At 50.7% G+C, this 27,130-nt stretch overlaps 1 protein-coding gene across 3 annotated transcripts in view; it reads right to left on the bottom strand.

Moving 5' to 3' along the window:
- Nucleotides 1-1,929: 1,929 nt before the first annotated feature.
- The window catches only part of Kcnq1 (potassium voltage-gated channel subfamily Q member 1), a 332,940-nt gene continuing 307,739 nt past the window's right edge, over nucleotides 1,930-27,130 (bottom strand). For all 3 annotated transcript variants that reach the window (XM_039092705.2, NM_032073.2, XM_039092732.2), the window contains one exon: nucleotides 1,930-3,083. In XM_039092705.2, coding sequence (XP_038948633.1) covers nucleotides 2,971-3,083 — 113 coding nt within the window. In that variant the 3' untranslated portion in view covers nucleotides 1,930-2,970. The remainder of the gene's footprint in view (nucleotides 3,084-27,130) is intronic.

Genomic DNA, 27,130 nt, shown 5'->3' with positions numbered 1-27,130 from the left:
GCTCAGTGCTCAAGAACCACAGACAGGCCAGAAAGGGAGCAAGAGCAGTAGCAGAGGCAGTCCCATGAAACAGGAGCCCTGCTGGTCCTCTAGCGAATACTCTTAGCACCCACTGGACACCAGGGCCTCGATAAGGGGACAAAGGCACAGCTCTGGGGACAAATACTTATGGGCATTGTCAGTCCAGCCGCTAGAGAGCCAAGGAGAGGCCCACAAAGGGCCCGAAGAAAGGGCCTCGGGAGGGGCTGCGAATGGGCCTTCCCGCACATGCCACCGTTGCCCGGGCGACAGCCCTCTCATGGAGAGGTCTGCTGGGCCATTGTCCAGGGCCTGCAGGACGTGTCACACACCAGATGGTCGTGTGCTGTCTAGGTCACTTATAGGGGGACAGAGTGAAGGAATGTGGCCAGCTCGGCAGGCCAGGGCACCATCTGTTCCCTCAGACCGTGGGCATCGGGCGGGCATTGAGCGTCCGGCCTGCCAGGCCCAGCCTTCTCCCCGGCTTTAATTAGGTAATTCCATAATTGGGCTTTATTTCAGGTAAATTGCATTTCACACCCGAGAGGGCTGCAATGGTTCTTGCGGGAGAACAGCACCCGGCCACTCTACACAGTCCACAACACAGCACTGAGGCCGGCAGTGTGCAGGGTCTGTGTCTTGCCCAGATGGATGGCCCTCAGTTCCCAGTGGGCTGTAGCTTGCCTGGGCAATACTGAGGGCCCTGGCTACAGCCAGCTACAGCCTGAGGCTTCCACAAATATTTACCCAACAAGGAAACAACAGCTTCTGCCTTCCAGCAATTGTTGCTGCAGAACTCCCCTTTAGGGGGGTTGAGGCCAGGAAGCCTGAGGCCTCAGCTGCCCTTCCACCCTTCCCTCCAAAAGCTGGCCAGTGCTTGTTAGACCAGACACCAAGACCTTGTGGTGGGAGCCTCTAGGACATTTGGACCCCTAAGAGGTTCAGGTAAGAGAGCCTTGGGGGCTTTCCTCTCCTACAGGGGCCTTCAGCTATTCCTCCACACTTGGCCCGTTCAGTCTACTGATTGCTACCTGTTGCCTCCAAAGACCAGGGCATCCCCATCCTTCAAAGCACAGATGCCCCCAGCTCTGATGGCTAGGCACATAGGGTGGACCTCAGAAGGAGGACAGGATGGGATCAATAGAGACAGTGGACATTGGCTGGGCAAATCTCTGCTCACAGGGCATGGTTTCCATTCACATTGGATGGATCAAAGAAGAAGAAGACAGCCACAGGGCAGTATTCACTTAGAATAGGCCTCCAGCCTAGAGGACTGTCTGGACAGCCAGAGGAACATCATAATCCCAACAGGGAAACTGAGGCTTTGAGGGGAGTCCAGGAACCCCAGCACTTATTTGAACACTTTTATTTCAGAAGTAAAAGTCCTAGGGCCTTGGGAGCTGGTCTTGGAAAAGATGAACTCTTGAATGGCCTCCTGGGTCGCCAGTGACAGTCATCTTGGCTGGGAAGGACAGATGAAAGGCCCTGGCACATGTCTGAGGGTGACTTTCTGGGAATATATCAGTGTGTTCCTGATCAGGCTCAGCTACTCCTAGGGCTCAGGGTCTTCTGGAATTAGGCGGTAACTACATCCTGATCACACCAAGTAGACAGGAAGGCCTGGAGTGGAAACCCCAAGCCCAGACTGGCTCAACCTTTGACCTGTATTATGGACCCTGTGAGCCCTTAGCGCCTGAGCCTTCTCTGCCTGGGCCAACCAATCATACTCCATGGCTACTTGGGCACCTGGGACCCAGGGAACTGCAGGGTCCTGTCCACAAAAAGACTGAGGCTGTCGGTGGGGAGCAGCAGGAGACAGGAAGGTGGGGTAGGGCAGAGGGTGGAGGGTGGATGAGAGGTTATTCTAAAGATCTCCCAGACACTCTCGGAAGTAAGCATCGTACCAAGGTCAACCTGGCATGTCCCAGCTTTATTTGCAAAAGCCTCTCAATCAAGATCATACTATGAAATTCATTAAAACACAGAGTCTGAATCACCAGAAATTATCTTGATTTCTGTGAGGTGTGATGCCCAAGGAACCGATCCTGGGAGAAACCGCGATGCCCTTAACCTTGCTGTGGCTCAGCTGCTGGCTGAGGGATGTGGCGTGAAGAGACTGGAGTCTGAACATCTCTCCGGCACCTCTGACCAGCAAGGAGGAGGCAGGCTGCACGAAGGGCTTATCACAGGGCTTGAGGGCCCTGCTCTTCACTTTAGGGGAGAAGTTGTCAGTCCATATCTGGTTAGGGTGGACAGTGAATGGTCCCCTGCCTGGGATATCCTTTGGGGGAAGCTGGAAATCCCTCTGGTATTCGGAAGTGGTCAACATCACTAGAGAGTGAAGGAGTCAGACTTTGGCCTGTTGAGCCCCCACTGGGCTACAGCTTGTAGTTAGTGTGGGCTGGGCCTGTCTTGCCCTGCCTGCTCCCTGCTGGGCTCTGGATTCAGAGTTGAGGGTGGAAACCCCAGACTCTTTCAGATTCTTCCTGTTTCCCTTTAGGAAGCCATTTGGCATCACCTGGATGGGCTTCCTTCTGCCTGAGTTGCATCCTGGTCAGACACTCCCCATCCCTATGTCCCCAGCCATCAGGAGAATAACATCACCATCTTGATAGGGGCCTGAGAGGAACCCCATGCTCAGCCAAGTTCTAGTTCCCACTGACTGGGCAGAGGGGTCTTGGTGAGCTCCAGATTCAGGCCAGTGGCTTGACCCATGGGTTTTGGGGCTTTAGGGAGCTAGGCTGTCATATCAGGCCTTCAAGAGGGTGAGAACCAGGCAGGTGCCCCTGTTGAGAGGGAGGTGGGGCAGACCTGTGGAAGGTTACCCTGAACCTCCCTTCTGAGCTCCTTCAGGAGCCTTCATCAGGGCCTGTCTGGGGCACAGTCAGCTGTTCATAGGTGGGCAGGCTGTTGCTGGGCAGGAAGAGCTCAGGGTTGATGGAGCCACCTTCATCACTGGCTACGACTTGTGACCTGTTGTTGCAGGTTGGACCACCTTGTTGCAGGGACAGCAGTTGGTGGAGCATGTCTGTGATGATCACCAGTCTCTGGTCCAGTTGTGTCACCTGAAGGGACAGAAGCAGAGATGAAGCTGGTGCTAGGGACAGCCTAGGGTCACCTTAGGGCCCGGGCATGCAAGGCCTGAAAGAGAGTATGTCACATGTTCTTACAGCTGTGGGTTGATGTGTGCACCATGCCTAGAGGCCCTTGATCACCCTCATGTGCATGTCTGTTATTGGGGTACAAGGGGGGTACAGTATTGAGTTCTTGTGTGTGTCCATACATGCATAAACCTGGGGGTGCTAAGCAGTTATCTCTTGTTTCTAGGTAGACCTAGTGGCTGGGAGTCACCTCTTAGCTCTCTCCCAGGTTTTTTTGGTCTTGAGACTCTGGACAAGCCTTCTGGAGCTTCTAGAACAGTCTCTGGCTTCCTGTGACCAAGTGGAGGGGATGCATAATGGGTGGGACCTCAGAGGACCAAGATGTCTGCTCAGCTTGGATAGGATTGGAGACTTACACAGAGGGGCCTTTGTGGGAGGGGCTGGCACCTGGAGAGAGGGATTGGGACAGCCCAGGGTTGAGCAGGCAGAGGCTGGCTGGGTCATAGAACAATGCCCACCCTTAAAGGTAACTCAAAGGTACTAATTTAGGACACCACCACCTTTCTAGGTCCCCATGGGTCAAGGCAGGATTTTTTTGACCATGTGGTTCTTACCCCATGCCTGTGAAGGTCTTATTTTGCTCCAATCACTGGGCAGGTAGCTAAGAAACTGGAGGGGAGATAGAGGCAGGGGAGAACCTGGGATAAACAGTGCAGAGTAGGCACTCACAGAGACCACACTTGCTGTGCTTGTAGGAGACAAAGAGGAGCCACTGGAGAACTTCTTAGAAAGAAGGAGTCATTGTGCTAGGGGCTGGAGCCCAGCCCCGAGGGCCTGAAATGCGCGGCTACTTCCTTTTCTCTCCTAGAAGAGAATGCCCACCATCTAGGGAGGCCAGAGCCCCTAGTAGAATTTCCTAGGAAGCAGGGCTGTTCCAGGGACAGTTGGAGAACTGTGGTGGGGGATACAGGATACCTAGCATAAGCAATAGAGCAGGGGTTGGGAGAGAGAGGACCTCAGCTGCGCATAGTGGTGGTTCCTCCAGTGTGCTGTGTCAGTGAAGCAAGGGTCTCCCTCATATCCACATTGTTCCCTGGAGTAAAGGGAACACCCATCATGCCGGATGGAGCCGTAGGTCCTGACAGATGGCCTCCTACGGTTAGACCTGCAAAACTGCTTTAGGGAAAACCATGAGATGACTCAGCCAACTGCTGACTGCTGGCCTCAAAACCTGGGTGACTCGGGCCCTGAGGACAAGAGGCAAGCAGGGTCTAGATCCCATCTTCCTGGATAAGTGTGTGCCGTGAGTGAAGTCTGTGTTTCAGGCAGGCTTCTGATGCTTTCAGCACTGGTTTCTCTGTCCCGGGACTTGTTTGTAGCCTGAGAGGGCCCGATAGAATTATCCAGGCTGGAGGGCTCACATGGGGAAACTGAAGCTCAGGGCTTAAGAGTACAGCGGGTAGAAGCTGAAACTAGGTTGTCCCTGGCAGATGAAGCCAGAGTTCCTGACCTGTCCAAGGCCTCTGTGAGCCCTGTACTAAAGGAAGGTTGTCTGAGTCTAGTCTTGGTCTAGCTTCATGCAGATTTAAACACTCAGGGCCAATCTGAGTAGGCAGTGGAAAAGCACCAGTTGATTCATGGAGATGGATGGTTTCATGAATATTTACGAACCCACAATTGAATACCAGTGGACACCTCACATTTGTTAGTGGGCAGAGTCCTTAAGGAGGGTTCTTGGGGTGGGTATGGGGCTGTTTGAAACCTCCTGCGGGACAGCTGCCACAGGGCCCATCAAGCCTGTGTATGCCAAGCAAAGGTGTCCCTAAAGCTTCCCTAGACAGTTCCTAAGCTCACAATGTCCTCATGGCTGCTGTTTATGTCAACTGGGGTTTGGAGGAGCCTGTATGGGTTCAAAGGTGTCCTATTGAAGGATATGGGCTAGAGTTTTAAGAGTGTCTAGAGACTGGGACCTCACTGTGCCAAAGTCACCTTGTCAGGGAGGACAAGGCTGTGAAGACAGGAAAAAGTATAAGAGATCCTTTAAATGCACCCACTCCTCCACTCTCCAGTCATTGAGAGTTTGCCTGGATTTCATGGTCATATATAGGACCTTTCTGGGTCCTCTTGGTCATCCGCAGGATCCTCATAGATTTTCCAGCTGCCCATAAATAGGGTCCTCTTGCTCACCCTGGCCGTCATGGGTGAGGAGCAGTAAGTTGTGTCTGAGTTCTGAAGCTTTTCTGGCCTTGTTCGGACCAGATTGCCTAAGCCAACTTGGCCTGGGGTGGGGACACCAGGGCTTGGGTTCAAGCTGCAAGGTCTGGAATGTATTCAGGCTGGGGATCCTTGCTGGTGAGCTCAGAATCTGTAGGGTCACGAGAGGATGGCCTTTGGGGGACATTCATAGGTCACTTTCAGGGGCCATATTAAAGATGTCTGATACCCAATGAAGAGCCATTGGATGCCAAACTGGTAACAGAAGGGCCTCTGGGGAGTTGGCCGGTGGGATGCCATATGCTTCATTTACTCTCTAGCCTGGATCTTGGTAGCTGGCCATGGTGCTTGCTGGCTTCTCTGTCTAGCAAAACTTGGGGCCCAGGGGTTGCCCTTTGAGGTGGGACTGCTTGATGCAGAGGCCTGGCCATGAACACTCCTTGTGGCTTCTGCTTCCCTAGCTGGGAAGTGGAACATGCTGCTGTCCACTGGATGTGTTGTACAAGGAGCCTGGGGAGCTTGCCCACCAAGGTTGTGCTTCTTGCCTTGAAGGTAGGGCATGGGGTGGTCTTGGCTTGTTATGGGCTCTGCCTCCTTCCTACACTTAGGCTCTCAGAGTAGCATAAGCAAGAGACCCTTCATGCCCAAGCTCTTGTTTGGTCCTGCTGGGCCACTGCAGGAAGGGTACTGGCTTAGTGTACATGGCTTCTCAGCCCAGAACTCAGCTCCAAAGAACAGAGTCAATTTCAGCAATTGCTCTTGAAGCCGCCTGGCCCTCCTTCCTCCCTTTGGTGCTTTGACTACAGCTGGAGAGCTTGTGAGCCTTGGTGCTCAGTGATGAGTAGGTAGAGGCCGGGAGCCACATCACAACAGGTGACCAGAGAGCTGCCACCATCTTCAGAGAAGGGATCATCTGTTCTAGGCTCTGAGATGCTGTTCTCCAAGAGCCACGGGGACTGATCAGTTTTGAAGATCTCAGATCTTGTCACTATTTGCAATTCGATAGTGATTAACAGGGCAAGGCAGACAAAAGCCTTGTTGTGCCCCATCTCTGCTCACCAAAGGGGAAAAAACCATAGATGACTTCTGTGGGCCTCAGAAGGAGAAAAAAAGCAATTAGAATAACAGCTAGTTAGAGAGCCTGCGGCGGCTGGTGATCAGACTCAAAGCGACAGGGATCCCTGTTTGATGTGGTTATGAATTTGTTTTCAAAGGAAAATCTTGCAGTCCTTTTGGATTTTTTTTTTTTTGGTAGAACCTGCCCAGCCTTGATCCTTGGTCAGCACCTCCCAAAATAGCTTAACCTGGGGTGGGGACACCAGGGTGGGTTCAGGGTGCAGGGCCCTGGGATATATTCAGGCTGGGGATCCTTGTTGGTCAGCTCAGGGTCCTCTGTAGGGTCATGAGAGGATGGCCTTTGGTGACTTGTGGGACATTCATGGGTCACTTTCAGGGGCCACAGTAAAAACGTTTGATACCCAGTGAACAGCCATCGTATGCCAACCTGGCACTAGAAGGGCCTGTGGGGGAGTCGACCAGTGCGATGTAGAGAGAAGGCTGGTTCACAGGAACCCTGAGCCCAGCTGACCCGCTCCCTGGCTGGCTCAGTTGACCCTGCTCCCACTGGCCTCCACCTCTGTATCTTATGGATCAGGCAACAAGGCCTGGGGAGAACACTGCCTGGCAGAGCCTGCTGTTCCTCAGCCCTTCCCTGGGCTTCTCCGCTCCCTCTCTCCCCAGCACCCTGACGCCACCATCAGAAACCGCCTCTTTAACTGTCCAGGCTAAGTATGATCCTTCTTTTCACAGAAGGAAAGAAATCTGCCTTGGGTGCTGTGGGAGAGGGAAGAGCTGGGGCAGAAATTGGGGAGGCAGGTAGCAAGAAGGCAATGAGTAGGAGACCTGTATTAAGTACTTACAGGGTACCAGGGTACAGGATGGTCCTTTTCAAATACAAACAAGCTGACACACATCTCAGGAGGTAATATTACAAGTCCTCATCTCAAACGCCCCACAAGAGGGGCTGAGAGAACGTGTGTGCAGTGTGGCCTCTACAGGTCATCTCCTCCCTGTAACCCCTTTGCTGGCTTTCTGCAATGTTACTTTCCTTCTGTCTCCCAGTATCCATTCAGCAGAGGCCAGGACGTCTGACACAGCTGGGCTGCTCTATCCTCACTAACTCATCCCAGTCCAGTACTCTTCATCTCCTGTTCTGGGACTGTACACAGCAGTGTCTACTGGTTGGCTCGCTTCAGTGCATGCCAGTCCTTTGAACACTCAAAACACCACTGTCCTCCTGGCCCAGGAGCCACCCTGTAACAGACTTCCATTTTCCACGTGGCCTTTTTCTCTTTCTTATTCTCTTGATTCCAAGCCTACTGCTGCTCCTCAAATGTGGCAGTGTGTGCCCGTCGCAGGCCTGTCTACTCTTGGCCCTTTCTTTCCTATGCAGTGTCCTGTCAGCTCACCATCATGGTTTCCTCAGGGTGCCGGCCATCATTTGTTAGTTACCTGTTTCTCCCACTGGAACTGGGTCCTGTCAGTTGCGGGTCTCTGCCCATACCTGCTGTAGCTCTTCTAAGCTCATGAAGGGACGTAGCCAATGCTAGACATGTGAGCGCCTTCACTCCAGAGTCTAAGCATGAGGGGAATGAAGGTGGTTTCACCTACTTGAGAACTGTGAGGGGAAGGAGTGCTGCCTTGCTGACCACAGGGCCCATCCTCCCCCAACATGCACCTGCATGGTGAGGCCATGGAGAACTCCCATGAATTGTACACGGTCAGTCGGAGCTTGTAAAGGCTGGCCTCATGGAGTGGATGCTAGTGTGCGTTCGGTGTGGTGACCAAGAGAGGTGGTGCTTACGGTTATTGTATTTATGGCTTAGTTTTAGTGGTCCAGCTTTTGTAGAAAAGCCTGCATTCCATATTTCTGGCTGACAAGGATGGCCTTCTGACCTTTGGTCCCCAGGATCCACAGGGCACATGGCCGAGCATCCCTGAGAATCCAGGCAGGAGCCAAGCTGGGTGCTTCTAGGCCATGTAGAACAGGGACTCTCTGCACCAATCCCAGGGCTTCCAGTTAATAAAGCAACGTCTTCGACCTCAATTACTCACTTTACAAAGGTCAAAAGGGCCAAGTATGGTGGTCTACACCATAATCCCAGCAGAAGTGATAGAATATATGTAAATTTAAGGCCAGCCTGGTCTACATCGTGAGTTTCAGGCCAGGCCAGGGTTATATAAAGAGACACTGTCTCTAAGGAAAAAAAAAGTCAAGAAATAATGACTGGACTTCTGATCTTGTTTATGCAGATATGCTCCCGCCACCACCAGCTTGCCAGATAAATTATTTATGTCAACAAATTAATATTCCTGATCACCAGCAACACTCGAGTGAAGTCACCAGCCATACCAGATGGAACATGGCACTCTAAAAGGAGTGCCCCAAGACTGAGATGTGGCAGGAACCCTAGCTATTCACCCAGCCAGTCACTCCTCAAGAACTTCACACAAGAGAACTGCCCCTGTCCCTGGGCTTCGTCTAGAATACTTAGCTTACTTTTTATGTGCTTTGGAGATGCTTTGCCATGTAGACCCTCACCTGAACAGCTCCACACATTACTTGTACTTCCCATGATTCTTTATCTGGTCCCTACAGCTGCTTCCTTGCAACTGCCTCTCTCTCTTAGCCCCATAACTCCATTCACACACACACACGCACGCACACATATGTATACCCACAAAAGTATTCCTAAAAATCCAGCTTCTTCAAACCTCTGCAGCCAGAGCCTGGCCAGACCCGCAGTCTCACCTCTGACCTAGGTGTCTGCACTCCTCTCCTCTGCTTTGCTCTGGGCAGCACCGGTTGACCTTTGTGCTTAGACCCCTGTCTTCTCTCAGCATTTCCACTATGAATGTCACCTCCCTCTGCAGCCCCCCTCCAACCCTTTCTCACACAGATCCTGAACACATCCTCCATTTACCTGAAGACCTTTGCACTTACTGTTCCCTCTGCCTGAAATCCCACTCTACACTTTTTTTTTTGTGGACTTTCAACTCGAATACCCACTGCTTTAGCCAAAGTTTCTGCTTATCTCGTTTCCCCCAGCACACTCTGTGACCACTGCCCCTCCACAAACTTCCTGAGTTTATTAATTTACTTGTTTATTGTTTCTTCTTCAGACTTGAGGCTCCTGAGGTCAGGTCCTGAGTGTGTCATTCCTGTTGAGTTCCTGATAAGCCTTTTAATGTCTGACACACAGTAGGTGCTCAGTAAACGCATGTGATCTAGTACAAATATTTGTGGAGTGAGTTAATTAATCTCTGGTTTTTCTCTTGGATGAGGGGGTGGACGCCCCCAAGATCCCTGCTTGCTAGAAAGCTCTGGGCAAAAGCCAATGAGGTTAGCGGGCAAGTCCTTTCATGTTCATTGATTTGTAAAGGCTCTTTGTATGTGAAGGCTTATCTTTTGACATGTAGATCACAAGTGTTTTCTCTTGCATGCGTTTATTTTGTGTCTGCACTTATGGTGACCATTGTTTTCCCAAAGAGAAGCACCATCCTTTTTTTTTTTTCCTTCATGGTTTCCAAGTCAGGGTATGCTTAGATCACTTTTCCTCAATCCAACATGAAATTTTCAGGTGCTTTTTAGGTTTGCATTTCTCTCTTATGTGTTGGGGTTGATTCAGGGTTCCCAGTAGTGATTGATTCTTCACATTGTGGGGGTGTCTTTTCTACACACTGAGCTCTCAGCATACCTGGTTTTCTAGGGTTCACTGTAAATAGCTCCCTTCCTATCCTGGGTTTCACTGTGTGTACCAAGCTAGCCTGACACTTATGATCCTACTACCTCAGTCTCCCAAACACTGAGATCACAGGCCTATGACCACACACTTGGCTTCCAAATAGCTTTAATCCCTGGGGCTTTGGTATGGGAGGCCAGGAGTGTCCTTTACAGAGCTGCAGATGGTGGCTCTGTGGTGGAATCTTGCGGGGTAACCAGAGCAATACCTCCCTCCTGGGCAACCCTGTTGACTTTGCTCTTGACTCCTTAGCTTGAGTTGGGAGCCTATGTCACCTCTCACACATGATCCCATTGGCTCAGGTCGCTGGGCCTCCCTTCTGCTTCTTCTGTTGCACTGATGTCCTTGGTGTTCATGTGATTTACCCCTCACCTGTCCTCAGACTGTGCTGCCTCACGGTCAATACCCCTGGGCTAACATCATGTGACCCCAAGGTACAGGACACTGGGTCATCTCCTCCCTCGTAGGTTCTGAGTGTTGCTTGGAACTGCCCACCCAGAGTTTCCCTGCTCTGTGTGAACTGATGCCAGCTTTGGGACAAAGGTCCTGGAGCAGAGCAGTGATAGGCTTGGGGTCCCATAACCCCTAGCTTCTGACAATACTGGGGTCTTCTGCCTGCCAGTGGAGGTTGGGGAGACCTAGGCTCAGAATGGGGACTCTACCCTTTCCAAAAGACCAGCCAGTTCTTGTCAGCCTCAAAGGGTCCTGTGTGCAGAGGCAGCTCCATGTCAGGGTGATTAGGAAGCTGTTGCTCCGTCTGCTCAATCCCCCCATGGGCGGATTCTGCAGCAGCTGCTCAGGCTGGAAAAGGACTCTGGAAGCTGAGAGGCCCTGTTTGTGCTGGCATCAGGCACAGGCCCCACCTGCATTGGATTCTCTCCTGATGGAGTCCCGGAAGCTTGAGAACTCCAGACAGAACACATTGTACCAGAGGCCAGAGCCTTCGGCCAAACTAGGTGGGCAATGGTGGCAGGTGGACAGGGGTCGAGTGGGGTTCAGGCAGTTGATCAGGGCTGCCCACCTGGGCCTGCACCACACCCTGTGTCCCAAGCAAACACTAGCAGCTCTGTGGCTGCTGTTACAGGAGCTTCACCTCCTTTTTCCTGTCCCTAGCCTCCCTAGACTGCAGCTTGTTCTGTTGGCCCTTTGTTCATGCCCACCTCTGCCTGCCGCTCTGGTAGCTGCTTGCCGATGTGAACACAGGTAATCTGTTCTCGGCCTCGCCCTTCACACATATACATGCATCCAACCAGCTATCCTGCTCACACGACACACATTTTTCTCTCATCCCCCAGTAGCCAGGTCAGGGTAAGAGATGTTCAACCTCTTGGCTCTTGCTTTCTCTCTCCTTTGGTACCCTTGCTTCATGGTGAGCAACCTTACTGGGACTCTGACTATGGCCTGGGTCCATCCCTGTTGTCACAATGACCAGGGCCTGCTTTGCCTGGGTGCTGCTGGGAGCTTACTCTGGATAGTCTGTCTTAGCTCATCCAAGATGCTTCTCTCTTGAACGTTTTCAAGTGCCGTCTTGTCATAGACAAAGCCCCAGTTTTTGCTTCCATCCAAGGTTTTCCCTGGTCCCTGGCGTGTCTTATGGGCTTCTCAGGGCACGGGGGTCCAGCCCTCTCCTGGCCTAAACACTGTCATTCCATGCCCTTCTAGTATAAGAGCACCTCCCTGGCCCCCAATATCAGCTAGGGTATTTGATTTCTTTACACCTCACTTAGCCCAGGACTGCCCTTGAGACGGACCCTTGCAATAGCTGTGCTCACCCCACAGACGCTTGTCTATCTGTGTATACAAGACTTGATAGGCAGTTGCCTCTGGTCTCTCCAGATTGTGTGGATCTACCTGCTTTCTTCGATAACTTATTCTGTAAAATAAAGACACTCAGTGCGGCTTCCCTCCTTCTCCTTGGGGCTTCCTGTACCAGGTGCTTGGCCAGTGACAGAGTGTTTACCCTGCCTAGCTCCAGCGTGAGACACTGTATCCCTCCGTGGCAGTTTTGACATCAGCAGTAATATGATCCAGGTGTGGCGGTCCATTTGCTTGTTTTTGCTCAACTTAGGCTTTGAGGCCGCCGGTTAGAACATGTCAAGGGCACTTGCTTCTTGGGGTGGTTCTACATGCGGTGGGCCTCCCTGAAGGGACCTGCAGTACTCCAATCCAGGTCCCGATGCTGGACAAGAGGTTCCAGGAACAACTCTAGCCCATGAATGCCTTATACTTAGAGCATGCTTGAAGTAGACCCTCGTACTGAAGGATGATATCCTATGTCAAGAGCAAGGTGGTACCCCTAGTGGTCCCCTCACTTGCCTCTGGCTCCCACTGTCCCTCACCCCCAGTGGCCCCTAAGCATCTGTCCCTGCTACAGGTTTTCTACCTATGACCTTGTCTCTCCAGGATATGCCTCCAGGACACGGCTTCCTGATTCCCAGTCACTGGCTCCTGACAGACTGACTATTCTTTCCAGACTACTTCCTGGCCTCCTTTCCCTTATCCCCTACTTTGAGTCTGGAGCCTTTAGAGGATACCTCCTGTATCTCGTGGCCCATCCAACCTACCCAGACCTTGGCCTTCTTCTCAATATAGTGGTCTTCAAGACTTCCAATCTGCCTCCTCCTTTGCTTTCCTGCCTGATAACAATCACGGTGTTTCATTCTCTATTGCCACTATACAGAGAGGGCTGAAGCCATTTCATCCTAGGAGCGCTGACCCTTCCCCCACTGGTGGCCTTCATGCCTCTCGTAACTCCTAACTTAGAGTAACTTCTGACTGACTCCTATCAGCTGGCTCCTACCAGCCATAGGCTTCCTGACCTTCTGGAACCCTCCAGGCCCTCTCTGTATCCGCTGAACTTTTAGCAGCTCCCTCCTCCCTTCCCTCCGTCTCTCCTTCTCTCCCTCAAGGACTCAATATCAGTCTCAGGACTCTTTCCCTTTTCCCTAGACTTTTATACCTGTGCACCCTGGGTGACCTTCTCCCCATCTACCAGTATGTAGTACTCAGGGGTCTTGGGCTAGCCCAAGTTTTCTGTCTTTCTAGGACAGACAAGACGATTAGGCTTCTTGCTTTACACATATCCAGCTCACAGTAGGCTCTCGACACAGACCCACAGGATGAGATACAAGAGTCATAGGCTAGAATGATCTAGAACTCTGGTGGGGGGACTGACTTAAGAGCCTGGCCTATCCTCACGTGTGCTGTGTATGTGCACACACCTGTGGCTGTGGGCATGGCACTGGGCACAGGCTCTGTGGAGCTGAGTGTGGCTATGTGCTGGAAGCCAGGAAACTGGGAATTACTTCTGGAAGGCAGAGGCCCTGTTGGCAGCAGGGAGCTAGGCAGGAAGTTTTGAGGTAAAGGTGAGCAGTGTCCAGCTGGTGTCCCAAGCCTTCAAAACTGTGCCTGCCCTCCTGGGGCCTGAACATCCTGCCTCACTGCTGTTCACACTCTGTCCCAGCCTAGAGATTGAAGGGGGCCCCATGACTCAGCCAGTCAGTCATCCAAGCTGCAGCTGTGGCTGACCCAGGTGGGCAGGCAGCCCCCAGCCCAGCCTGCAGAACGGGATGGGGCCCCGCTCCCTCCCCTACTTCCTGCTTCTACTCGAGACAGGATTTTCTCAAGTCAGGACCCCTGAGGCTGGAGTGAGGCTGGAGTTAGGCTGGAGGCTAGTCCTAGGGCTGCAGATGGGGGCTGGGTAGCTGGGCCTAGAAACTAGAATCTTGTGTCTCTCTTGGCCTCAGGAACTTGTGGGGGATACAGATTTGGGGTGTTCCTAACTACTCAACATATGGACTCCTGCCTAGCAGCTGGGTCAGGCCTAATATTCTGCTTGGAAGAGAGGCCTGGCTGGAGCATGGGGAACCTTACTTCCTTAGGGACAGGACAAGGCTTCCCGTCCTGTTTCCTTTTGTCCTTTGTGCCTCAGAACTTTTAGCTCTCATCTTTACTTCTCTCAACACAGGGTTGTCCTACCTCTACATACACAGACTTGGGACAAACATTTCATTATCTCATAGGTGGGCTCAGCGTTTCCTCTGTGGGTTAGGAGAGACTAACGGAGAAGCAAGTATCTTGAGGTTGGGCTCCAGTGGGGCTGAACAGATCTTCGAGGCTTAGAGGGTGTCATATGAATAAAGGAAGCTGAGATTCCGTGTCCCTTTTCTGGCCCTCCAATGACTGGGAACAAAAGGGCTGCCAGTACTCCTAGCTTTCGTCTCTCTCCATCCAGCAGCGATGCCTCGCTTTAAACTAGCCACGAGACCTCACCACTGGCCAACCTCTCCCCATTATTCTGTCCTCTGTACTCAGTGTTGGTGTCTGGGTTGCCTCCTCATGGTGACTCCTTCTCTGTGATCTGTCATATGGATGCAAGGCTCTGAGATCACCCATCAGGTGCTCTGTGCTGGTCCTCACATGCCTGATCAGAGTGTGTGGGAATCAGTCCTGGCTGCCTCTGGTTTCCAACGGACTGTCCAGGAAGTGGGTGAGGAGAGTTGGACCAGCAGGAAGTTGTTGGGGCTTCAGGCCAGGCCCCAGGGCTCCAGCCCATCTGGACATATTTGGCAGGTCCTCTTCCCTATGTTCCCGGGCTCATCAGAATGGATACTAGCAGTGGACATATCCAGACTACTACCTGCCACCTGCCCACTTTGTACTGCTTCCCGTGCCTCAGGCCATCCTGCCATGGTCACAGTGGCATGACTGATCCCTGGCTCAGGCTCAGGCCCTTGAGATTGTCCACCTCCAACTTCCTTGACAGGCACTGCAGGGGACACTGAGGTGCCAAAGTTAATGGATGCAAGGGGAGTGAACCTGCTTTTTGACTCTGGGCTACTCACCGGGCTTCTGTAACCTCAATGGGGACTCTAGTAGATGTCGTTAGGACCCTACCCTGCCTAGCTGGTAGATCAAGTCCCTTCCTGGTCCAAATCACCATGGATCTGGGTGACCCATGTTGCACTGGTTACCTCTGATTAAGTCTTGTCCCCAACCCCTAGGTGGCAGGCATCCCTGGGCTTGACCCTGGCCCTCCTGCCTTCTCTGAGGTTTAGTTCCGGTATAGGCCCTGACTATAGTGGCTAGACCCAGGCACTGCTCACCCATCCAGTCCTCAGGTTAGCTTCTCAGGGCCCTGGAGGAGGTGCCTCCAACAGATGTCCTATCTCTGGAGGTGGCAGTGGGCACCTTTCTGGTGACAGTCCTTCCGTAAGCAGCCTGTCTCCAGCAGAGATAAGAGGGGTACACACTGGGGGTAGAGCGTGGGGTGGGGACTCATGTGCAGTGCAGGTGATAGGTACCCACAGAAACTCTTATCTTGACTGTAGTTCAGGGTCCACACACAAGTCATGTCCCAGCCCCCAAATCTGGCAATGGTCTCTTGCCACCTTCGAGACTGCTCTGTCCTGCAATCCCCAACCTCATTCGAAGCCAAAGACAGGCTGTTTGCCCTGTTGCTAGGAGCCTTCACCCTGCTACTGGGCACTGTGGGATGCTGCACAGGTCCTGGTTCCAAGTAGGGCTAGTGATCCTGAAGAAGGAAGGACTTCCCTGAAAGCTGCCGTCACTGTGACTTTATGCACACCATCCTGCAGTGACTCTCCTGTGCTCTTGGGAGAAGCTGGTGGGCAGGGTGGGGGTTGAACTGTAGGGGGACATCATAGCCACCTTATGCAGAAAGGCACCTGGTAGACTTTGAGATTCACCTTGTAAATAAGGGTAGAGCCTTGACTGCCTCATTCCGAGAGACATCTCACGTGCCCCACTATATTCTTGTTCTGCTCATGCCATGCCTAGAAGTACATGTGGGGTGCTCTCTGCGGCCCAAGATTGAGGGCAAACAGGTTGTGGGGCTCCCCAAGAAGGTCTATCATTCTCAGAAGGTGAGCCAAAAGGTAGGGAAGCCTCCATCTAGGACAAGGTTCTGGTTGGCGCTGGGCCCGCCTGGCCTGGGCTGACCCTTTTAGCTGATGAGGGACTCAGGTCTGTCCTTCAGTTCCCAGCCCGCCCTTCCTGTGCTTGGGACTGGGAGGAAGAAGTCACCCGGGACACCAGGGATGGGGTAAGGGAACACATGCTGACAAGCTGGGTGTAGTTCACAGGCCCCAGGCAGCCCCAGGCCCTCTGGTCTTCAGCTTCTTTACGACTAGCCCAGGTCTGGGAACCTTGGAGACCATCCAAAGTAACCTTCATATCTGGGAGGCCTACTTTGGGAGGGACCTGGGTCCCTCTGTCACCTCTGGTTAAAGGATGGGACACCTGTCAGCAGACTCTCCTCTCTTACTACTGCCCCATCCCATATGAGTACAGACCTATTGATTCCTCCCAACCAGGGTCTAACTGACCCAGCCACTGCACAGAGGACAAAGCTCCAGGCTGGTTTGCCCTTTATCTCCTGCCCTCATCTTCTCCTTCTGAGTCACAGATCCCTGTTGGACCCCCTCTTCTTCCTCATCAGGCCGCCAGAAGAATTCTCTATTTTCTGGACCCCACATTCCCTTCCTGCAGATTAGAAGCTTCTCATCAACATTATGTAAGCGTGTCAGAAGTTTTTCCATCTCTGAACAGCCCTTTCTGGGGGTTACATCTCCAGTCCCCAACAGTTCCCAGAGGGAAGTTTTCAACTTTCTTAGCTGTTTTTCCTGTCATATTTTTAAAATATGATTTAATGTATATGAGTACACTGCAGCTGTCTTCAGACACACTAGAATAGAGCAGCAGGTCCCATTACAGATGGTTGTGAGCCACCATGTAGTTGCTGGGAATTGAACTCAGGACCTCTGGAAGAGCAGTCAGTGCTCTTAACCACTGAGCTATCTCTCCAGCCCACCTATCATATTTCTTGACTCTCTGTTTTCTACTCTTGCAGTAGAAAACTCTTGGGAATTATTTAGTAACAGTCATGGAAGATGAGCCATCTTTTGTCCCGCAACTTCTTCCTTGGCATTCCTTCTGTGTAATTACACCACAGTCCTAGGCTAGATAAATGTTTAGCACTTGCATTCCAAAGAAACATGTAGCTTTAAAAGACGGCTGTGTAAATACTGTGTTCACAGGGTCCTTCTATGATAACACTTTTTTGTTTTCTCTGTAGTTAATGGTTGTCTTTGAGTTAGGCTTAGTTTTTATTTTTTTTGTTATTTCTTTTATAAAAAGCATTTTGTTTGTGTGTGTGATGACTTATGGGAGTTGGGTCTCTCCTTCTATTACATAGGTCCTAGAGATCACACTTAGGTCGCCAAGCTTGGTAGCAAGTGCCTTTACCAGCTAAGATATCTTGCATATCTTTCGTTTACTTTAAAAATATTTTAAGAGTTTATTTTTATTTATGTATATATGTGTCTATGTCATGTGTGTTCCCATGGAGGCCTATGGTGGTCAGAAGAAGGTGTTGGATCCCCTGGACCTGGGTTCCAGATGGTTGTGAACTGCCTGATGTGGGAGCTGAGAATTGAACTCAGGTCCTCTACATAAGCAGTGAGCGACTTAACTTCTGAGCCATATCTTCAACCCCAGAGAATTAATATTTTAAAATCTTTGTTCAGCTATTGTTTTTCTCATGGCTGTGGATCAGTCCCAGGTTTTGTACATATTAGGCAAGTGCTTTACCACGGCACCACACCCCATCCCTTTTCTACATCTGTCACCAATACATTCTTTAACTTTCTGCAAGAATTATAACATTTTTCTATTGATCCTGCTGGGAATACTGATAATGAATCAGCACCCCTCCCTTTCTTCTTCCTTCCCCTCCTCTTTCTGTTGGAGTCCTTGGCAGGGCTAGTTTCTTTCCAGTTTTTAGGTATGATATTCTCCCTGGTCCCCAGCTTCTGTGTTCTTGCCCGTTTTACCTCTCATTTTGCAGGAGCACATCCGTAGGTCATTTTCTTAGAAAAGGTATGTGGCAGATAAAGTTTTTTGAGTGTGCATTTTGCCAAATATCTTTGCTCTTCTGTTAGACTTAGGACTCTAGATTCAGAGTTAGTGTACTAGCATGTACTCACTTCCTGATGTTTTGATTCTCCATTTTCTGTGTATGACCTATATTCTTCTCTTGGGAGACTTAGGATGTCTGTTTTATTTCTGTTCTGAAACAATAATGGAACCCAGTGGGACATTCTAGAAGTTGGCTTTTCAGCCTCAAAGTGTTCAGCTCCACCCACGGCTGCCCCTAGTATCCCCGAGTTCAGAGCTGACAGGGTCAACTTCTCCACAGTGTAGCCTGGTTGGGTGGGGGGGTGTCAGCAAGTACCTGGGGTCATGGACTGGGGGGATAATGATGGAGTGCTTGTCACTTAGGCTGAACTTCAGTAGGCATTTTCTCTTCGTGGCTCTGTCCTCAGGATGGTATAAAGCTCTTCCAGGATCCCAGCTGGTAGCTACACCATCTTTGATGCCTGGAAGGCTGGGCTCTAGTTCTTACGTCTCTGCTGGTAGAACTACATCTACTTTTCCAAGCTTTTGGTGTCTCTTATGCTCTTCTAATGTCTCGCTTACTTATCCCAGCCATTTCCCCCTTTGGTGATTCTACTGCCTTTTTTTTTTTAAAGTGGGTTTAGAGGAAGTAGAAATGAAAATTAGCTGCGTCACAAGGTCTTCTGTGACCTCAGCTTTCTGTCTTCCCTGGAGTTAAGACTTGCCTTTGGGTTTTCCCCTTCCCATCCTCAGACTCCAAGGATGCACATTTCCTGGGTCTCTTTCCTCCAGGCAGGCCACCACCTCCTCCTCCTAGGTCTTCTGAGTCCTGTCCTTATTCCTTTGCTCCTGGGTGCCTCTTGGCTTCTGGCCTCACTATGCCAAGCTTTAATGCTCTATACGACTGTGATGCCAGCCTCTAGGCTCGCTGGGTCACAAAGTTGCTGGTGTCTGACCTCACCACTTAGGAATCTAAGAGGCTCTTAACTTTGACCTATCCTAAGCTGAGTCCTGAAGATTGCCTGTCAGTCTTGCCTTTATCCCAGGGATCAGGCCTGCTGTGCGCCTGTCTCTTAAGACTCAGACTGAGCCCCCAAGGGTCTACGAACTCCTCCCTCTCTTTCTAACACCCAGTTCATATCAGGATTCTTTCCCTCTGAAACAGATGGATTTTCTCTCAGACAAAGTGAGCCACTTCTTCCTCCAGCAAAAGAACCTTGAATTAGCCACTTATTCACCAGGGGGTCCTTGCCTGCAGTGGCACATTGCCTTCTGGTCATTGGACAGAAGAAAAGCTAAAGGGGCCTCTCAGGTAACCAGGCTGTGTGGGGAGGGAGGTTGACCTTCAGGTATTTTCCTCCTTCCTGCTACAGAAATGCAGAGGTGAAGGGCAGCCCGGGGAGCAGCCGTAGAGGTGCTGCACTGCAGACAGAGAGCCGAGGCCATTCCTGGTCTGACTGTGGCTCTAGGCCCATGGAAGCTCTTGACTGAGACACTACTGCCATTATCTGAGCTGAAGCTCTACCAATTTGCGCCGTCCTCCTCATAGCATGGAGGATACTCTGCTTGCTCCTCGGGACCTAGCACATTCTACTCCTAGCTTGACATATCCACATACAAGTTACCTCAGAGTTGTGTTTTAAGCCCTAGGACTGGTCCGAGTAACCACAACGCCCAGACTCATTAGAATGCAGCTCCTATGCCACCCACGGCTTGGTAGTACCCACCCTGCCTCTTCCTCCCTGGCCTTAAGGCTTGCCACAAGAACACTGTGCCCTACCTCAGTGGGTCTGGCTGTAACCATGTGGTGCCAGTGGGCTGGGAATACCAATAGGAAGGGGTTGTGGGTTCCTCTAGAGCAGGCAGGAATCCAGCCGACCCGGGGGAGGCTGAGGACCCTAGCGGTGCCTGCTGCCTCACACCTGGTCCTTTCTGAGCCCTGTAGGGTCCCAAACAAGCAGGACATTTCCTATGACAGCTGTAGGCCTGCAGGTGAGCCCTGGGGAAGCAGGGGCAGGAGCGGGAGAAAGGGCTGGGATGCTGGCTGGGCGAACTGACAGCCCGCCCAAGTTTCCACAACTGTCTGCACAGAGCTGCACGGTGGTTTCCACAGGCTCTGCCAAGTGGCGGCTGCCGGCTCGGCCTGGGGTTCTGACCCCCGACAGGGCCTGCTCTCTGCCAGGCAGCCCTGAGAAGCTAGGGCAGACAGGGCCCAAAGAGTTAAGCCACCCTCCACCCCATCTCATTCCTACAGTTTTCTGTCCAAGGCACAGCTGACGTGAAAAACAATAGCATTCCCTTGGAGAGGTTCGGCTGCGGGCTGAGGCCCCCCTCCCCAATAATTACTCAAGACATTGGCACGAGCCAGGCCTGGTTAGGTAACAGGCTGCTCGCTTGCTCCGGAGACTTATAACTCACAGTCAGTTACACATAATCTCTGTAGACAACAAAATCGTTTCCAGGATGGTGGGGAGGGTGAGGCCTTGTGGAGAGGGTACAGGGGGCAGAAGGGGTAGAGACCAGGGTAAGGTGGGGGTAGGGTGCTATTGTGGGGACTACCAGGAGTCTCAGGGATGCAGCTAGGGAACTCTGGGTGTTGGTGAAGCAACTATGGTAAAGGAGGGAGTTGCCCTGCCCCCTCTCTACAATCCTCCCCACCCTTGTCCCAGTCCTTGGAAATGGGAGGCCACCCTGGTCTGGTCTGTTATTGAGCAGAGCTCCAGAGGCGCTCATTCATACTGGAGTGTGAATGACTACTTTGGGTGCTTCCTCCTCCTCTCCTGACAGCCTCACAGAGGACAATTTATTGCCTGTTTACTGTCCATGGCTCACTGTACATGACTTCCTCAAGGGCAGGGCCACACGCACCCCCCCTGCCTCTCCCCACTCCCCATGTTCTCAGAGCACATAGCAGACATTCAGGAAATATCTGCCAAGAACAACGGAGGACATCTAACTCGAAGAAGCAAGCATCCGTGGGGTAGAGTCAGGCACATGGGAGGGGTGCCTGGCAGGGAGGGTATCAGAGCTCTAGGTACTCTGTCACCCTTCGGGGCTGACTCTCCTGGCCCTGGGACTCTTCCACAGGAAACCCGCCCATTTTCCTGGAAGGATGCTGAGCAGGGCAGGCAAGGGCCGGGAAGGTCTGGGTCTGGAAGGGGCTTTCTCGGCCTCCCTCTGGCAACTGGGCCCCTGAGTCAGGCCACTGAGAGCTGGGATAGTATAAGGGAAGAGCCCAGCCTGTGTCTAACCTAATCCAGTCTGGTCCCAACTTGGGCAGGTAGCCTCCCTCCTTCCCTCTGTATCCCTATTTCAGGACTTTAGTCCCTTCACGACTAAGGCTCTGAGTACGAAGACATCTTCAGGCACATGAATCAAGCAAACCACCGCCTTCGTTACAGACCAGCCTTTGCAGGCCGACTTGGCCCTGCCCTTCAGGTTTTGTTCACCTGTTCTTCCCTCAACTCAGGAGACCCAAAGGACAGGCAGCATGGCTCCTGCCATGTCCCATGTGGACCAAATGAATGTGGCATCGAGAGGGAAGCCAGTGGGCACTCAGCCCTGGCTTTCCTGTCCCTTCCTTGAAGCCTCCCTGAGACTTCTGGGATGCAAGAGCTTCTGGCCTCCTGTATCAACTCATCACCTATGAGCACTGCTCTCTGTAGCCTCTTGCCAAGTCAGGCTGAGCATATCCCTCTTTAGGGTCCCCTCCATGCCAGCAGTCCTTGAAGCACCCAATTTCAGCTCCTCTGAACCTCATAGCCTAACTTCTTGGTTCCCTGCTGAGTAGACACATAACCGTGTGGCCACCTCATCTGCTCCAGCTGCCTGTCATGTGGCCAAGCCTGTAACTATGGTGACATCTTGCCATGACCTTATTTACTTATTTTCCTGTGTATGCGCATGTGTGTGGAGGTCAGAGGCTAATTAGTGTGAGCACAGTCTCTTCTACCTTCTAGGTTCTCAGGACCAAATCCAGGTTTTCAGACTTGGTGATGAGTGCCTTTACCTGCTAAGCCTTCTTGTTAGCTGCGGAATGAACTCCACTGGGAGAGAATCTTATGCACATGAGAAAGAGTTCATTTGGATGGGTCTGCCTTCTAAGTGTGTATGTTCTGTGATTGTTTATGCAGGCATGGTTCCGTGTGTCAGGTGTGTACATTTGTGCAACTACATATACCACCCAAGGGGTGTATACCTCTCTCAATGACAGGCCGCTCTCACTCTTCTCTTGGGCAGCCCCTTTCTGCTTTGGGTGTGGGCTGTGGTGTTGCCTGACCTTGCTCTTCAAAGGATCTACATTTTCTAGAGAAACTTCTAAGAAAAGGCACAAAAGCAAATCTTATAGATTACCAAGTGTCTCTTTGCCCTTCACAGATACTTTGTCTGGGCATAGAATTTTCTCTTCAGAATTTTGTAACTATTGAGAGGCCCATGGATTGGTACCTCGCTTTCCGTCTCTGAGATGATTCTGTGGTATTCTCTTTGTCCCAGTCTCTCTGGAAGGCCAGCCTGGCACGAGAGAAGCTTTTCCTAGATGGGGCTTTTAGGCTCTTCCTTCTATTTCCTTATTTTTTTTGTATATGCATATGTGCCTGAGCCTGTGTGTGCACTCTGTGCTATACAGAGGGGGCATTGGAGCCTCTAGAACTGGAGTTTTAGGCATCTGAGATCTTCCACACGGGTACTGGGAACTGAACTTGGGTCATCTGCAATAACAGCAAGAGCGCTTAGCTACTGAGCTATTTCTCTAGCCCACATCCCAAGTTTTCCCTAGAACTTCTAGCTATCAAGTAAGTAAATGTGTGTGTGTGTGTGTGTGTGTGTGTGTGTGTGTGTGTGTGTGTGTGGTGGGTGTGTGGTGGGTGCATACATGTGCACACAAGTAGTCCAGAGGTCAACTTCAGGTGTCATCACTTTAGATGCTGTCTTTTTTTTTTTTTAAGACAGGATCTCTCACTGGACCTGAAATTCATTGACCATTCTAGGCTAAATGGACATTGAGCCCAAAGGACCCTCTGTCTCTGACTCCCTAGTCCTGGGATTATAAGTATGTGCAACCTTGCTTCATTTTTATTTTTAATGTTGGTTCTAGGCTTGAACCCAAGTCCTTATTTTTGCGTGGCAAGAGCCTTACTGTCTCCTGAGCCTTCCTTGGTCATGGGTTTTCTGTGATGATAACCTTTTGTTTTCTCTGGGGCTAAAAGTTGCCTTTGAAATCTTCTTTTCTTTTAAAAATATATTTGCTTATTGAGTGTTTATGCTTCTTAGCTAATTATCTTAATCTTTCATTTTTAATCCCATTTTTTTGGGGGGGGGAGATTTATTTCAATCTTGCTCTGAGTATTTGAAATCAAGTTCTTTCAGAGTTTCTATAATTTTTTTTTTTGGTTTAATGTTCTTGTTTAATGATTGCCTGGCCTTAAATTTCGGAAGGATCCTATATATGCACCCCTAACACCTACATTTCCCTGCCTTCTTCTGGCAGCCGTGTCCTGAGGTTAGCTCCTGCCTAGCATTCTGCTTTCCCTAACCCCATTCAGCCTTCGACTTCCTCTCAGTTCAAGCTAGGCCCCTTCCTTCCTGTGCCAGGGCCTTTACGTATGCGACAGACTCTGCCTAGAGGGCTTGTTTCATCTTTGTACTGGGCTTAGCCCATTTGTCTGCATCCTTTGGTACATAGATCATGGCGGGCTCCGTTCCTTAGGCACCTCTGCTAACTTACACTCCCATAGCTGTCTTTATAGCCCTTAGTACAGTTAAGCACATTATTTGATTCCTGCTGTGGTGACTAGCAACTGCTTGGTGCCACCAAGTTCTCTAGCCCTCTGCTGTGGCCCAGGCTCCTGTCATTGTCCCACTCTTTTGTTTCCTTAACAAGTCACTAAGGCCTCAGGGGCATAAACCTTGATTTTCCTGTCTGGGAGGTCTGAAGTTTGATAATTGCAGGGCTCACTGCTTTCTGAGAGGTCTGGGGCAAGTGTTTTCTGGTCCTTTCAGCATCCAGAACGGCCTGACTCCTTGGCTCCTGGCTCTTCTAAGCCAGCAGCCCCTGGTTCCTCCCTCTCCGGGCTCTACTCTAGCACCCATCTCTTATACCCACTGCCCCCGCATGCAGCGACCTCTGTAATGATAGCTATGACCATCCAGGCCTCAGCAGGCTTCCCGTCTTTTTTTTTTTTTTTTTTTTTTTTTTTTTGCTAGTTGCAAAGATGATAGCTTTATTGAGGGTTACAGGACACTCAGGAAAAGGTGCAGAGAAATGTACAGTGGTCAGTTGAGGTGGGGGAGAGTGTGCTGGGGGAGATCTAAATGCAAGTGCTGTACACAAAGGGATGATGATGTGGTACTATTATGGCAGAGAACACCACAAAGCAGGGCTAGGGACACTTGCCCCAATCTACCAGTCCAGGAATTCTGCCTTTGTGCAGAGTCTTAAATTCCCAATACATTAAATTTATTACAACCGTGCTTCACTTTCTAAGGCTGCTGGCATATGCAGCATCTGAAAGGCCTAGCCTATGGCTGGACATTCCCTGTGTTCATGCCCTACACAGGCCTTTGCACATACTGTTTCCTCTGCACCTATGAGACAGCTGAGGAATGAGGAGGTAGGATTTGCATAAAGAGCCCACCCTGTAGCGACAAGAGCGCAGAAAGAAAGAGCTCAGCCTTGATCCAGATGAGAGGTCACAGTATCTGTGCCACCTAGAGGGCCAAGAGCTCCATCCAGGAGGAGAACTCAGATGGACTGGCTGAGGAGGAATTGTTCTGATGTCCTTAGAGAGATGCAAATGTCAGACATAATTGGAGCCCAGAGCCTAAGGACCCTCCTGCCCCTATAACGGCTGAAAGACTCAGCCGCCCCAGAGATAGCCAGGTGCTGAACGGCTGCAAACATGTGAGTACTGACAGACAGGGAGCCGAGAAGCCCCAGGCAGAGAGGAGAAGTTCAAGGGAGTAGGGGGGGTAGGGAGGGGAAGTTTCCAGAAGTAGAGCAGGGAAAAGACAGGGTGTCTGGAGCTTGAAGGGGAAGAAGAAAATCAAAGAAACCAATAAATCAAGGAATCCACCACACTCCTGAGAATTTTCACACCCATACCTGAGAAACCAGCACTACAGGGGAAGGCAAACAAGTAAATAAGCTCAGAAGGGAAGTCAGGAGGTGGGTGACTCATGACAAGTTGAACTCCTGACAGAGTCCACTGCCTCCCGTGTACACCAGAAGGTCACAGAGGCAGTCCTAGGCGTCCAAGGAAAATTCCATAAACTTAAAAAAAAAAAAGAAAAGAAAAAAAGAAGAAAATCTGAATGTTGATATAAAATTGGAAAGCAGCCACCAACAGACACACTGAACTTTCAAAAGTAACCCCCTAAACAATCCTGTGCTTAAAAAGGAAATGAAACAGAAGGTACATCAGTTTGCAGATAAGCTCACAGTGATAGCGTGACTTAGCAGAATGTGCATGATGCAGCCAAAGGGGTATTTAGAGGAATGCTCGCAGCCACGTTAGAGAACCAGAGGGACTGAAAGCGAGTGTTCCCAGGTTTTACTCAGGAATCTAAAAGAGAACAGGCATAACAACAAATACCAAGAGAGAACACGGAAATAATTGATCAAGATGCAGGAGATTACTAGCAACATGGAGAAAAATTCTGACGGCAGAACCATTGAGGAAAGCAAATTCTAACTGTTCGAGTGGTCAATGAAATAACCGTTAAGCAAGTAAGATAACAGCAAATTAGGAACTCTAAGGCAGTAAGTGACAACTACAGATACCGACGGAGGTGTCTATTTGCCGCTGGTTATGAAACGCTGTTTGTTTTTGAGTCAAGGTCTTGTTGGGCAGCCCAGCCTAGTCCTGATCCTCCTGCCTCACTCTCCCAGTGCTGAGATCACAGAGACGCGCCACCAAACCCACTACCGATAGACATCTTATAGCAATAAAATTAAAAACTTAAGATGATAGATAAATTTCAGGATAAAGGAATTGGTAAACATGGTTTGTGAAGTAGAAATCTTTATACACAAAAGGCTGCTGGAGAAATCATGGTTTCACCAACTGCTAACCTCTAGAATGTTCTTGGACCAGATTTTACAGTGATTTTTTTTTTTTTAGGATGCTTTTAAAAAGCAGATTCCACCTATACAATGTGTTTCAGGGCCTAGGCTAAGAGAGAAAACATTTAACTCAAAACCAGAGACAAGAGCTTGGTACAGAAACACAAGAAAATTCTAGATCCAAGAGATGTCTGAATAGAAACCCTAAAATACATGAGCAGACAGACCTTAACAGTCTGTGGTCATGCCTCCAAGGGATGTTTCTGATGTGTGGTGGCTGTCTAGATACTAGCTTCTGTTACCTAGTGTCACTGTAGCTGTCTTAGGTTGAGTAGGGACATACTATGAAGTTCACATGGTGATGGAATTGTTCAATGACACCTTCTTTAGAACAAATTCCTATCAATAAGTGGTGTGCAACAGACGCAGTTAAGATCACGTAGGGTTCCTCTCAGGAGTCCATGGAAGGTTCTAGGTCAGGAATGCTCTATGCTCCTGATTCTGATGTGATTCATAGGAACCTCTATTCCCATTTGGAGACTACAGACTGCTCAGTGATTAGACAGTAGGGGCTTGTACCTCCTGCGCACTGGGTGTCGTCCTTGTCTACAGCTCAGCATGTGGCCAGCCACATGGCTGGTACTGCTTATCACCTTGAGGTAACATCCCACACCCCTCTTGATTAGCTAGTCTTCAATAATTCCAATGACAGTACCATCCAGCTCAGCCCTGTTGTGGGGGAGCATAGGACATGAAGGTGCTTGAGCAATGTTGGCGGGACAGAGGTCAAAGGCTGAATGAATGCCAGGTAAAGATAGCCCAGACACTTCAGGGCTGAACTTCTCTGGCCAATATCCAGTTGGTCTTTGAAAAGGGCAGGAAGATCTGACCCAACCCAGCTTTAGCTGAATATGACTGGTGTGGGGGTCCTCTAGTGCCAATAACTTCTGTGGGGTCCATTGGATCCCTCATGTTACCTTCTTCCAAAGTGGTAAGTGGCCTACCCCTCCAACATC

This window comes from Rattus norvegicus, chromosome 1, assembly GCF_036323735.1.
Source record: "Rattus norvegicus strain BN/NHsdMcwi chromosome 1, GRCr8, whole genome shotgun sequence".
NCBI lineage: Eukaryota > Metazoa > Chordata > Mammalia > Rodentia > Muridae > Rattus > Rattus norvegicus.
The sequence above is the reverse complement of the archived record's forward strand: the minus strand, read 5'-3'. Positions and strand labels throughout refer to the sequence as shown.